At 40.4% G+C, this 14720-nt stretch overlaps 1 protein-coding gene across 2 annotated transcripts in view; it reads right to left on the bottom strand.

Annotated features, from left to right (window-relative positions):
• Nucleotides 1–1139: 1139 nt before the first annotated feature.
• TSPAN14 (tetraspanin 14) overlaps nt 1140–14720 on the bottom strand; it is a 69952-nt gene continuing 56371 nt past the window's right edge. Inside the window, exons 4-9 of one of the 2 annotated variants that reach the window (XM_032231968.1) lie at nt 14330–14476; nt 10464–10634; nt 9318–9443; nt 7181–7225; nt 4763–4882; nt 1140–2208 (exon numbers count right to left, since the gene is read on the bottom strand). In XM_032231968.1, the coding sequence (XP_032087859.1) occupies nt 2131–2208; nt 4763–4882; nt 7181–7225; nt 9318–9443; nt 10464–10634; nt 14330–14476 (687 nt within the window). In that variant the 3' untranslated portion in view covers nt 1140–2130. Of the gene's footprint in view, nt 2209–4762; nt 4883–7180; nt 7226–8935; nt 9444–10463; nt 10635–14329; nt 14477–14720 lie in introns of those variants that run through there. The other variant, XM_032231967.1, reaches the window with a different exon arrangement.

The following is a 14720-nucleotide window of genomic DNA, read 5'->3' as shown; positions in this document are numbered from 1 at the left end:
GGATGCAGTATTCCAAGTGTTGTCTTACTAAGGCTTTGTAAAACCTTATAATTGATTTGACCACCAGATACTGCAGTATAAAATAGTATATGGTGGTCAAATCAAATTGGAAAGGCAATGCAAATTATTGAATCAAATGCCTCCAAATCAAGACCAGATCTACACTTAAAAGACTACATCTAATAATAAACGTAACTCGGTTTTCTAAACTGAATTAGAAACCTGAACCAATCTGAAGATTTCAGTCCAATTGTAGCTAATCAGCTTTAAAGCTTAAACATTTTCTTAAAGTATTCAAAGGTTTCATGTCCAGTGTAAACCTCTAAATACCCATATGGAAATAGGTCTTGTTAATAAGATTTTCTCCCAAGTAAGTGTGCATAGGATTATAACCTTTGGCTAAATGACGTACTGTGAAATTATTCTAATAATCCCTGAAATACATAATTGACTAATTTTGCCAAAGCTGTATTTTAGAGGAATATAAACTGAAATTACTGAAGAACCCTCTAAGGTATAAAGACTCCAATCATCAATTCCTATGACAATTACAGATTGGTTTCATGGGGAAAATAGTGCACATTCCATATTCTTCACAAAACAAAACTTTTGTCTGGTATGTGCCAGAGCACTGTCTTCTAAGTTGGCTTTGACCATTATTAGAAGATGCCCTGTTGTTGGGCTACAAGCCCCACTGGGCTACTTTCTCCAAAGTTCTTAGAAAAGCTAGTTTAGTAAAACCTGAAGGACCACAGAAAATTAAACTCCTGATTAATTTACAATAGACTGGGCAGGATGACACTCAGCTTCCATATCTGAAGGCCTTTCGGTTTTTATAGGCAGTTCAGCTTTCAGAGAAGTGGTGAATATGAGATTAAACGAGCCGTTGAAGAGATCATGCATGGCTTATGTGTTCCAAGCTCCAAAGATGTGTTGTAGACCCTTTTTTCAGGTGGGGGTAATGTCCAATAAGTCTAAATACTCCCACTATCCAAAGAGGAAAGGGTATAGGCATTCCATGTTGTTTTCTCCTGTCAATGCATTTAAATGTTTAAATGCACCCAATTCTTCCTTAATATTCAGGAAAACCAGTTTTAAGGGCTACCATAGAGAGAGAGGGAAATAGAACATATTTTAGATCTACTTGTGACTATTTTTTTTAGAAATATACCATCAAATTTAGCAATAACATTCAGCGGATGTGATTTTATATCATGTGTAACCACTTCCTGCAATGTTAGCTATGTTGTAGAATAGCACATTCCTTTTTCCAAACCAATATAAATAACTAGACCAATTTTACAAAAGTCTAAAATAAAGAAATGACATGAGAATCCAGTCTTGACACCAGGGAATGAAAATAATAGCATTTGTTTCTTTGTTTTTATAAATCCACTTAGGTAAATATTTGCAATCTGATAAGAGTTCCTTCTAAAGCAGGCAGTGTCTTCTCCAGATCTTGTAGCATCTGAAATGGATTCATTGGATCTGTTCCACAGGAGGAAAATGCCCATCTTCTCTACGCATGGGGTCTAACCAAAGGGTTAAGAAAGAGCAGGAATCCTTAATCCCACCCACTCATACAACTCTACAAACATGGCTTCCATGTAAAAATTCACAAACAATATACTTCCATTTGTCAACATGTACAACATTCCCTGAACTTGTTTTTAGTATCAGCATAAACTTGCAGGCCTTCCTCTCTCATCTCCACACCCTTAATTATTTGGCATTGTGCGACTTCTTTTTTTTTTCTAGGCACTGAAACATTTGGAATGTAACATTCTAACTTCAAAATCCTGTAAAGAAAAAGGAAGGAGGAAAAAATAAAATAGAAACAATGGTCCTGATACGGACATCACTAAAAGGAGGTTGATGTTGCATGCCCTGGTCTTCACCCATCAGCATGCAGAAAAGAGCTGGAGTGAATGTGTCTCCTTCAAACAAAACAATGTTGAAAAACAATTCTCAAAAATCAGAGCAAGATTTCATCCAGCATTTTAACCAAAGACATATAGCGGCTTTACGTTCTAGGTGAACTCAATGTTTTCTAAGCTTCAGACTTCCTTTCGTTTCCCTTTACAATTGTGGTACAAAGAGTGAAGATCGATTGGTCTTTGTGGATAGTTTTTATCTTGGGAAATAAAAGCCGGACTTCACTGCATCAATATCAGAAATCAGTGTCTTAGCCAGGAAAATCCCAAATATCTAATGAAAAATGGGGGGTGGGGGAGAGAGGGATGGAGAGAGAGAGAGAGAGAAATCCAATTTAGAGTAGATAACTGATTTCACATATTTCCCCAAATAACAACAGAAACCAATATTATCTCATTGAATCTTTCAAGTCCACAAGGCACAAATGACCAAATTATCCTACCTTGGAGACATTAGGCAAAGACCTAGTTTTCTGGAGAAGGCTCTGATCCTTGGAAAAGTGGAAGGAGGAAGAGGAACAGGGAGGAGGAGGAGGAAGGTGGATGGAGTCAGTTTCAGTGGTGGTGAGTGCACTACAGAAGATTTGAAGGATCAAGCTAGGGGCAGATTGTCATGTAGAACAGGAGTCTAGGCATGCCAGAAACAAGTGCAGTCCCATCCTCTCTCCATGGAACTGATCCCTGGTGCCAAAAGGTTTGGTGGCCGCTGATGTAAAAAATCTGTCTATGTGGTTGCTAAGAGTCAACACGGACCTGATGGCACATAATTGATATTTCATGTTGTTTCATGGCACACAAAGTGATTTGAATTCAAAATGTTCCACTTTCAAACGCCCCATTTCAACTGGGTTAAAAAATAGAAAGTAATGGGTGTCAGATTCTAAAGGTCTATGGATGTTCTTCATGGTTATCCCAAAGGTGTTTTTTTTTTCCAAAAGACAATTTGACTTCCCACTTTTTAAAACATTTCACTTCTCATCCAAGAAGCTTCCTGAGAATTGAAGAAACTTCTTGGATGAGAAGCGAAACATTTTCAAAGGAGAAAAAAACAAGAAAGTCCAGTTGCCTTTTTGGGGAAAAAAGCACCTTTGGGACCAGGTTCTAAAGAAAGACCTTCTGGCTGAACCACAGTCCTGATAGTTCTGAAACTGGAGATGATATTTCTCCAACTTTAAATGATATAATGGTGTGTTTCCATACTCCTCTGCAGTCTTCTTCTCAAGCTTTTAGAGATGAAAGGAGGGACTGTGATAGGTATGAAATAGAATTGAAGAATTGAGAGATGCCTTCTGGACAGGGCTTGTTATAAATGTATGCAAAACAAGCCGAATTCAGAATAACCTCTTTTCAAACCTCAAGCAGTATGTTTTAACCCCACCAGAAATATTCTGAGCTCAAAACACTTCTAGTAAGATCAGAAAAACCTTGAAACCTGTGTTCAATAATGGAATATTAAAGGGGCATTTAGTCAATTATTATGGTTGAGGGAACTATTTAAATAAGCTAACAATGAAAAGTGAAGTAGGAACATGTAAGGAAAATGGCAGATGTTTAAACAACCACTGTTTTAATAACTGTCCATTAATAAATGGATATATTGCTCAAAAAAGTATAGAATGGTTTTGTCAATTTCTATGCTGCAATTCCATTTCCCTGCAGACATTTGCAATCCCAGGTTTAGAGAGACAGAGACTTTAGTCTCACTCGTATGACAAATCTTCACAATTTATGGGTAACTCCTAATATTTATAAGGGACGCAGTGGCTCAGTGGCTAAGATGCTGAGTTTGTCGATCAGAAAGGTCGGAGGTTTGGCGGTTTGAATTCCTAGCGCTGCGTAACAGAGTGAGCTCCCGTTACTTGTCCCAGCTTCTGCCAACCTAGCAGTTCAAAAGCAAATAAAAATGCAAGTAGAAAAATAGGAACCACCTTTGGTGGGAAGGTAACAATGTTCTGTCAGCCTTTGGCATTTAGTCATGATGGCCAAGTGGAAGTCTCCTAACCACAGAGATGTCTTCAGACAGCTCTTTGGTTTTGAAACAGAGATGAACACCGCCCCCTAGAGTCGGGAACAACTAGCACATACGTGTGAGGGGAACTTTTACTTTACCTTACCTAATAATGGGATTCAGCTAACTAACTCTCTGCAGACTTTGTCTGGGAAAGCTGAGATATTTAAAAACAAAAATGTAAACCAAAAGCTCAATCACCCAGAAGCTATGAAAAGAAACCCTTTCTGTTATTGAAATAATTGAAATCTGTGGATTTTTACACAGTCATACCTCTAGAAAAGGTTTAATATATGGAGTCTAATATATGGAAGTTTTCCAAAGCATCATGCAGCTCAGTTCTTTCAACCTGGCCTTTACTATGGCCAAGAATTCATCGGTAGCAAAAGAATGGCAGTATAAAAAAAGGAAGAGTGGTATACTTCCTCATTCTACATTGCATTCCACTTTAGATAAAGCTCAGCATCTTTGAATGACATCATTACATCTTTAACTTGGGGCCCCTCTGTAAGAAATACACAAATTGCAGTGGTGCTCAGAGGTATTGTTCTACAATTGTTCTGGACAATCGTTCCATGTTCAGGACAAAACTTCACATCATGTCCTCTTTCCAAGGCTTCTTTTATTCTCAAAATAATGTTAGAAAATGATCCCCCCCCAAGCTCATTTGGCCCACAAAACAAGACACATTGTGAAGTTTTCAGCTCAAACTCATTTGTAATGAAATGTGTTGCAGACTGTCTCTTACAGATGAAGGGAATGAGGGTCAATTCTTGGCAAGTTGGGAAATGCTTTAAATATGTAGCCTGCAGTCACTCACCTGCAATAATGAAATTGCAACGAAGGCTCCTGCAACGATATAAATATTTCTGGGCAGCCAGGCTTCCAGGGCAGCGATGCAGCCCCTTGTGAAGATTCGTTCCTCCCAATATGATAAAGACTAGAAGAAGAAAAGGAGATGAGTGAGATGGAGGACCCAAAGGAAGATTAGTACTTGGATGGAGACCCACCAAACAAATTCCAGAACAAGAGAAGTTTTTATTTTATTTATTTAAATTATTTTTGTTGGTTGGTTGGTTGTTAGGTAGGTAGGTAGGTAAGTTGATTAGTTGATTGGTTGGTTGGTAGGTGATTGCTGGGTTGACTGGTTAGTTGGTTGTTAGGGTGATTGGTAGATAGGAAGGTAGGTAGGTATGTAGGTAAGTTGGTTGGTTAGTAGGTTAGTAGGTTGATTGGTTGGTTGGCTGGCTGGCTGGTTGGGGTGTGAGTATGGGTAGGTAGGTAGATTGGTTGGTTGGTTGAAAAATTCCTGAAGAAGACAATGGCAAACCATGTCTGTACCGTTGCCAAAAATACAGGTAGTCCTTGACTTATGACCATAATTGGGATCAGAATTTTCATTGTTAAGCCAGGCAATTGTTAAGTGAGATTTCACAACCATTTTTGCCATGGCTGTTAAGCAAATCACTACACTTAGGTGAAACATGAACTTATTAAGCGAATCTGGCTTCCCTCATTCACTTTGCTTGTCAGAAGACAGTTGGGAAGTTTGCAAAGGCCAATCCAATCACGTGACCCGGGATGCTACAACCATCATATATACACGCCAGTTTCCATCACCTGGATTTTGATCATGTGACCATAGGGATGCTGACATGGTTGTAAGTCTGAGGACCAATTGTAAGTTATCTTTTTCAGCCCCGTTGCAACTTCAAATGATCGCTAAATGAATGATTGTAAGTTGAGAATTAGCTGTACTACCTGGATGTGAAACAACCAACCAATGTGGTGACATTCATATTTTTTTCCAATAAAAAGAATACTCAAACAACAAGAACAGGAAACGATCTGCTTTGCTTAATAAAAAGCTTACAATGGTTTTCCTACAAAAGCTAGTTTTAGCCAAGTAAACCTCATATTTGGGCCCTTTGCCAGCAAGTGTCATCAACACGATGGATATGTGTGTTACTCAGCAAAACTCCTCCAAACTGTTACCAACAATCTATCAGATAGCCAGAAATGAGCTGAATTGAACTGAATGGATGTGGACACAAATAACCATCCATGAAGACATTTCTTTGGGCAATCTTGGAGAGCGTCTCTTTCTTCCACCAACATCATCACCCTAAATATTTTTTGACTCAACCAAACCATCCTGCAGAACCCAAACAGCAGAAAGAAAATTGGTGGTTGCCAGACAGAAAGCAAAATTGAGAACAATTGGATTTTGGTGTGGGATTTAACTAGGCACCATGCCAGCTTGCCGTGATAAATAAAGGGGAGCTGGAGGAAAATGCTTCCCATCAATCCATAAGGGACAAGACAAAAAACCTATTGTGTATTTCTCAAAATTAAACATGGGAGGGAGCATTCTGAAAGTTAGCTTGATCCTTACAAGGCATCCAAAGCTCTAAGCAAAATGGCAATTTACCCCAGTTCTGAGAATCACAAGGTTCAAGGAACAAATCTGTTAAAACACTACAGGCCTCTGATGCTGCTTCAGTTCACCAGCTGTACAAAAAAACCACACCACACCAGCAGGGAGGTAAGAAGTCTTCCATGCTTTAGAGCCGCAGTGGCGCAGTGGTTAGAATATAGTACTGCAGGCTACTTCTGCTGCCTGCCGGCTGCCTGTAATTCAGCAGTTCAAATCTCACTAGGCTCAAGATTGACTCAGCCTTCCATCCTTCTGAGGTCGGTAAAATGAGGACCCAGATTGTTGGGGAAAAGAGGCTGACTCTGTAAATCGCTTCAAGAGCAGTTTACAAAGCACTGTGAAGCAGTATAAAAGTCTGCTATTGCTACTTAAGTCTGTGCTGAACCCAAATGACTGAAAGATCTACCCATTGGCCAAGCTGCTGGTGATTTGGTAAAGGCTAACAAAATGAAAGTGCAAAAATGAAATCAACGCCTTTCCTACATGGGAATTAACATGTTTCACCAGCTAATCGTTTGCTTTATTCCATTTTTTCCCCAAGATCCCCTTTCTTCTACAACAGGGGTTCCCAATCCATGAACCAGCACCAGTCCGTGGCAGGCCAGTCCATGCAAACAAGCAAAGTCTCATCTGTGGGACATAGGCAGCATATGAAACCATGCCCGCTCCGGTCCACAGAAAAACCCTCACTCCAGGGAACCAGTCCCTGCCCCCCAAAAGTTTGTGGGCCACTGTCTACAGAACGCTGGGATGGTGAAAGGATGTGAGAAATGAGGGAAGGGAGAATTAAGAAATACTCACCATATTTCTGACATCGTAGCCACACTGGGTATTCACCACATTTTGCTGAAGGGAGAGAAGAAAAAGAGTTGACATAACTTCTCACAACGCTTTAGGGAAGAGATTTATTTCACCTTTTCACCAAGGATTCTCAATGACACCGTTTTTGCTCCAATTTTCCAACATAGCAATCACCCTCTGATTGTTGGATGCAGTGAAGCTCTGTAATCCTTTGCAGTTCATCTAAATCAATTCTGTAAATTGATCAATCTGGTAAAAAGTTTAAGCATCAAACAGGCTTCTCTGGCATTGCAAATAAGGGAACATCCACATCGGTCATTCGTAGATGGCTGTACAGTTGTTAAATTCATATATCTGCAAATGTTAACATTCTGACTAGGGAGCCCTCAAACAGCAAAACACAGGACAGGATGTTGGATCAACCAATCAACAGGTGTGACGAGCATCTCTACACAATGCCCAGTTGGGCCTTGGGAGGTGTTTGCATTGACCCATCTGTGGCCATCTGCAACCAATGCTAACCCTAACCCTTTGCAGTATAGGTATGTAGCAAGAGTTATGGGCAGTTGTGGGCAATTCTATCAATCAGCCTTTTACGCATATGGCATGATCAATTCTTATGCCAGAGACCAAAGCTGAAACATATGAAGTGTTCCTGGAAAATGATGATGTAGCATCCATTTATTTTCAATGTATCATTTGTGGATTTTTTGATTTAAAAAATACGGATAAGGAACAAGTAAAAAAATGTATGATAAAGAGAGCCAAAACACACACCCTGCACATGTGCACAAGCCTCACTGAAGCTTCCAGGAGGCATATTGGGCCGTTTTTCTTTCTCCTGAAGCCTCTAGAGGGTTCAAGAGGCAAAAAACAGCCCAGCGTGCAAACCGGAAGTCCATTCCCAAACTTCTGGTTTGTGAGTTGGGCCATTTTTTGCCCTCCAGAGGCTTCCCTGAGGGCAGAAAATGGCCAAAAATCAAAGCCGAAAATCAGGTGGCTAGCGCACGCATGTGTGCTGGAGCTGACAGGGCAACACCTACTGTGCCCTCAGAAATGGCTCCACATACCATCTGTGGCACACATGCCATAGGTTTGCCATCACAGGTCTAGAATATATAAAGGGGCATCAAATTTATGTTGATAATGACGGGATATTTTGTCATTATTTGGTGAACGCGTAAAAAAACCTGTAAAATTCTGGATTTTGATATATACTCTGAGTCAGAAGATTTTAAAGATTAATATGTAATTGAGGCCAGAAGTCTTTCTCTTGGGACTGATGGACAATCCATGTAAATAAAGCAATGGAACTTTGTTTTTATATATGATAACCACAACAAAGTTACTGTATGCACAAAGATAGATTTGGTATTGTCCACAATAGAGGAATGGTTGGTGAAGATGATGGAAATTGCTGAAATAGCTAAATTGACTTCTTTGATTAGAGAAAAGCTGTTGAGACCCTAGAAAAATGCAGAGAAGAACAACAAAGATGATTAGGGGATGGGAGGATAAAATATATGAAGAATGGTTGCAGGAATTATTAGGTCTTGTCTAATGAAAAGAAGGACCAGAGAGGACATGATAACAGTGCTCCAATATCTGAGGGGTTTTCACAAAGGAGAGGTGGTCAACCTATTTTCCAAAGCACCTGAAAGCAGGACAACAATTAATGGATGGAAACTAAGGAGAAATTTCCTGGCAGTGAGAACAATGAATCAGTGGAACTGAAGTTCCCTCCAGAAGTTGTGGATGCTCCATCACTGGAGGTTTTAAAAAGAGATTGGACAACCATTTGTCTGAAATGGGATAGGGTTTCCTGCCTGATCAAGGGTTCAGATTAGACTATTGAAAGTCTTCTAGTCCTTCTCTCCATGAACACCTTGCTTAGGCAGGAAACCCTATACCATTCCAGAAAAATGGTTGTCCAATCTGTCTGAAAACTTTCAATGTTAGAGCAATCCAGAATTTCTGGAGGCAAGTTGTTCCACTGATTCATTATTCTCACTGTCAGGAAATTTCTCCTTAGTTCTAGGTTGCTTCTCTCTTTGATTAGTTTCCATCCGTTGTGTCTTGTCTTGTCTTCAGGTGCTTTGGAGAATAAGTTGGGGCAAGGAGACAGGAAGTAGCTCACTGCAGGATCTGGGATACAACAGGAAAAGGGGACTCCGCATCTTTCCCGACTTTTGCTCGCACTGCTACAGTTGAAATAAATGTTGAGGTTCCAATCGTTTGGACTCTGAGCACCACAACATTGGTTCTGCAAGAGAGGAAACAAAAGAGAGAAAATGCATTTGAGCATCTGATATACACAACAACTACGGAGAGAGAGCATGAAGAAGGTAAGCAACATCAGACTGCTTTAGAACAGCATTCCAAAGCAGAAGCTAGACGACAAAATCAACATAGCATCCTAGGAAAAGCAATGAATCAGAATACAGCTGGAAGGGACCATGGAGGTCTTCTAGTCCAGTTCCCTGATCAAGCAGGAGACCCTGTACCATTTTAAACAGGTGGCTGTCCAATCTTTTCTTAAAAGCCTCCAGTGATGAAGCACCAGCAACTTTTGAAGGAAAGCTGTTCCACTGGTAAATTGTCCTCACTGTTAGGATTTATAAAGTGGTACTAATACTGCACATGATTTTGGTTCTGTGCCTCTGATTATACAATCAAGGACTATTGGCTTTTTTGCCTGCTGCCGCACATGTCTGGCTCATGTTTAAGTGATTGTTCACTAGGACTCTAACGTCCCACTCACAGTTACTGTTTTTGAGTAAGCTATACTTGTACCTTTGGTTTTTCTTGTCTACATGTAAAACCTTGCTTCTGGTAGTATGACCTACCAGAAAAATGGGACTTATGACCTGGATCCAAATTTCAAGAGTCGCCCTGCCACCATAATAACATGGCCACACTTCAGATACTTAGCACATAGCCATATTTTTGGTCATTTGTAGTGTCTCCTGGTCACATGACCCCATGTTGTGATGGTTTTGTCTTCCTTCCAGTTTTGGATTTCCTTCCAGTTTTCTGCAAAACCGCACTCTTGCACACAATGGGTTTTGGCTAAACCACTGCAGCATTCACTTAGCACCACTTTATTTGCTTAATGACCTCTGTAAAGATTTTAAAATCACGTGACTGACCTGTTTTATGACCATCACAACTTACAACTATAATGGGTAGGCTTCATTATATTTGTAATTCAAGGATGTAATAATTTAATTTAATTTAAAACAAAATGTGACGTAGATCAGCCACAGTTAACCCAACAACCTACCATTTTTTGCAATGAATCAATGAGGTTCTGCAAGTCAATGTCATCTCTGTAGGCCTTAATGTTGTTTTTGAAGAAAGTTTCTACTCGGTCTTTCACCCAGTCCTGGAACAAGAACGCCAGAACAGCCAAGGCCAACTCCAAAATGAAAATAACGACAATGGTCCCACAGAACTATAGCAAAGAAAGAAGGAATGGAGAGAGAAAAAGAGACAACCAATTTTAGGAAAGGGAAGAATGCATCCATCACAAACAGAAGGCCAGTTGAGGGATTCTTGGTGCTCTCTGAACTTGGTTGCAGATGTTTCATGACCCAAACTAGGTAACATCATCAGTGCTAGTCATCATCATGAACATCAACTAGTTTACCTAGTTTGGGACATGAAACGTCTGCAAGAAGACAACCAAGCTCAAAGAGCACCAAGGATTCCTCATTTCAACTCTGAGCTACAAATATTCTCCTGTATTGGGAGCCAGTTGGTTTTCAACAGTGCTCCAGGGAATTCAAGATGATCTTTAGGAGATTTAACAAATTTAACAGATTAACAAAGTTGGAAGGGATCTTGTAGCTCATCTAGTCCAACCCACCACCACCGAAGCAGGAGACCATACACAATTTCTGACAAACGGCAGTCAAATATCTTCTTGAAAGTCTCAAGTGATGAAGCGCCCACAATTTCTGAAGGCAACTTCTGTTCCATTGGTTGATTGTTCTCACTGTCAGAAAGTTCCTTGTTTCTAGGTTGAATCCCTTCTTGGTCAATTTCCATCCATTATTCCTTGTCGGGCCTTCAGGTGATTTTGAAAATGGCTTGACCCCCTCCTCTCTGTGGCAGCCCCTCAAATATTGGAACACTGTCTCCCCTGGCCTTTCTCTTCATTAGACGAGCCATGTCCAGTTCCTGTAACCATTCTTCATACGTTTTAGTCCACTAATCATCCTGGTTGCTCTTCTCTGCACTCTTTCTATAGTCTCAACATCTTTTTTATAGTGTGGTGACCAAACCTGGACGCAGTACCCTAGCTGTGGTCTTACCAGGGCTTTATAGATGCCGCTCTGGGAGTACTCTCTATGGTTGTGGGCTGCAGAGCGTACAACCATAGAGCATACTCTCAGAGCGGCATCTGTCCTCCGTTGCGGCTTCCAAAGCACAGAGGTAGGATACCGCTCTGAGAGCATACTTCCAGAGTGGCATCCGTCCTCCGTGCTTTGAAAGCCGCAAAAAACCCCAAGTGGTGGGCGGCGCCAGCAGCGGAGATGTCCTGGCTCTGTAGATACTGTAGAGTTAGCCAAGGGCATCGTGAGCCTGCAAGTCACGCGAGCGGGGAGCAGAAAAGCCACTTGCGCAACCCCCCTCTCCAGCCATGCAGAGCCCAATTCACTCACCTAGGGGCATTCCGAAGACGCCCAGCCACGGAGGGCTGTGAACAGGTGCTTGCATTGCTTGGTGCCTTCCGGGTACCGCTAGGTCGGTCAGTGGCACTGTGCCTGGCTGGAAAGGGGGGTTGCCGGGCAGCTGCTCGCGAGCGTGGTCACCTCATGGCTGCTGTGTTGCTGCTGTGACAGCGCAACACAGCCATTCGACCCTGAGGCTCTGCCTGGCTGTTTGGGAGCCCGGTCACAAGGGAGCAGCCGCCCGGCAACCCAAAAACACTAAGCCCCCCCCCTTTTAATAAGCCTAAGGCCATATTTCGTGGGTCAAAAAAATATAAGACCCTGTCGTATTTTGGGGAAAACATGGTATGTTGAAAAATGAAATAAGACTGGTTTGGCATGATCTGTTTTTAACAAACCCGTGCTGGCTGCTAGTTATTACTTTACTCATTTCTAGGTGTTGGCAGATCTGTTTTTTAATTATCTTTTCCAGTATTTTCCCTGGTATTGATGTTAGGCTGATTAGTACAGACAAATCTAACCTGGGTCTGGTTTTTTTTTTTTCCTTTTTGGAAGGTGGGAACCAAATCAGCTCTTTTCCAGTCCTCTGGAAAGGTCATCAGCAATTTAATGGGAAGATTATTCCATGGAATTGGCCAACCACATGGAAAGGATCAAACTGCTCCAATTAATTGAGGGTGTAGATAATTCCCAACTGTGATATATCTTGGCTGTTCCCCATGATTTTTTTAAGAGAATTTTTTAGTTTGGCTCTGGATTTTATAGATGGAAAAGGTTCCCCCAAAGACAAAATGTCTGAAAATCAAGAAAAAAAGGCATCTGTCTATTTTCACAAGGAAAATAAAAAACTCGCCATGACCTCTCCACCCCAGGAAAACCTCCTGCACGGTGGCATCAACTAACACCCCATGCTTTGCTTGTAGCAATCTTCAAAATCTATTAAGGTATCGTGCCATAATTCACAGCCTTGGACAACAAGGAAAGCTAGATAGAGAAAATTGCTTCTTTGAAAAAAATGGGAGCAGGTCTGTAATAACGCATATGTCAGATTGATTTGAGCCAGGAGACAAACTGAATTGGTAACAAAGAGAGAAACTGAGGCCTTTGAAGCTGCTCGACATTCTTTTTTGTTTCTTCTACCTCGCGGTTGATCAGCCAATTAATGTGCATCCCAAAGAGGCAATATTGTTACAGTTAGGATTCATATTTTGCTTCATTTTATGTTTTATCGCTGCAGAAGCTTCGCTTTCAGCAATTTTCAAGATATAAAATTGCAGTAAATAAATGTGGATAAATGCAACAGAAAAGTATAGCATCATAGTGATGGCCAGTCACTTTACCTATCAAAAAGAAGGCCTCTTCTCTGATATTCTGAAAAATTGGGATTGTGCTGAAATGGATAGATTAACCTTAAAAATTAAAGATAAAGAAGACTCGAAATATGGAATACATTTTATGAATGCATAGTGACAAGAGGTAGAAATGAGAGGGAAAATAAGTTTATGAATGTCAATAAATGTTAGTCTGACTATAGTAAGGGAAAATTGTAACTAGGCTAATGTAAGTAGAAATTTAATTAAAGTTCTTTTTTTTTCTTTTTTGGTCATACCACTATAGTTACTGTTATTATATTATTTTTATTGTTATTAGCCTGTGTGTTAAGATCTACTATCAACTTTTTTTTGGCTCTGCTTTATTTGCAATTGTTATCTTGACATAGCACTGTCTTTTCAATTAAAATAATGAAAAATAATGAAAACGCCCCATTGGGACAGCCATGACCTGGATGGCTGAGAATCTTCAGTTGGCTAATATTATTAGGAACATCCAAGGTATGAATTCAATTGCCCCAACAAGGCAAAAACAAAACCTCATGCTTAGGTTTGGTGGAAGGGTTTTCAGTCATACTGAATTCTAAGAATTTGTTTAAAGAATGTAGGCTGAAACTACTTTCTCATGTTAAGTGAGTTTGTGCTCAGACTTTGAAACCTGGTTTGATTCTGTACTTTATTTTCTCCTATAGAGACAACCACACAAAGAGCTTAATCTCTTTTCCAGAATAATTCAAAACAGAAACGAATATGTATCATACCAGTGAACATTAGCAGTAATCTAGTTACATATACTTCCTTATATATTTGATCACCTAGTTCTTTCCAATTGTGCTGGGATTACAACCCCCAGTATTCCCAAAGGGAGAAACAAAGGTTGAGTAGTCTGAAAACTACTTTGAGAAAGTCATGTTCAATGAAAATTAAAATTTTCTAAGGCGTTGTTCAGAAGTTTCCAACTAAGTGACAGCCTTTCAGTAATGCTGTTAGAATTAGTATGCAAAGAAATAGATGGCCATTAGGTGGCAGGAATGTTGCTGCCATCTGATGGTGGTTTGGACTTTTGGATAGGGTAGTCCAGTTCTGCACAAGTGTTTCTCCCCCCGCCCCTGACAAAAATACATCAGAGTCCGGCAACTTACAAATTTCAAAAGGCAAATATTTTCACGCAGGGCTCCCACGCAGCCGGCAAACCCCAGAATGAACATCACCCCTCCAACGAACAAGATAAGGAACACAGGATCAAAGCCATGCAGGCGAGTCATTTTGGATAGGTCAGACAGCACACCCTAAAATGGAACACAAACAAACAAGGATGAAGTCCTGCTGAAGCTTCACATGTGACAAACAATGCAGAGATTCCCAATGACAATCCAAAGTGCCATGAGCATGCCAGTGTTCTACAAAAGTACAGAAAATGTTTAACCTTCTGACCACAAGTGCAAAGTCCTATTTTCCAAGAGTTTCACTTCATTTACTATCTTTTTTAAAAAATAATTGTTTTATTTAAAACAAATATAACATCCTTCTTTA

Source organism: Thamnophis elegans, chromosome 15, assembly GCF_009769535.1.
Source record: "Thamnophis elegans isolate rThaEle1 chromosome 15, rThaEle1.pri, whole genome shotgun sequence".
NCBI classification, from domain to species: Eukaryota; Metazoa; Chordata; class Lepidosauria; order Squamata; family Colubridae; genus Thamnophis; species Thamnophis elegans.
The sequence above is the reverse complement of the archived record's forward strand: the minus strand, read 5'-3'. Positions and strand labels throughout refer to the sequence as shown.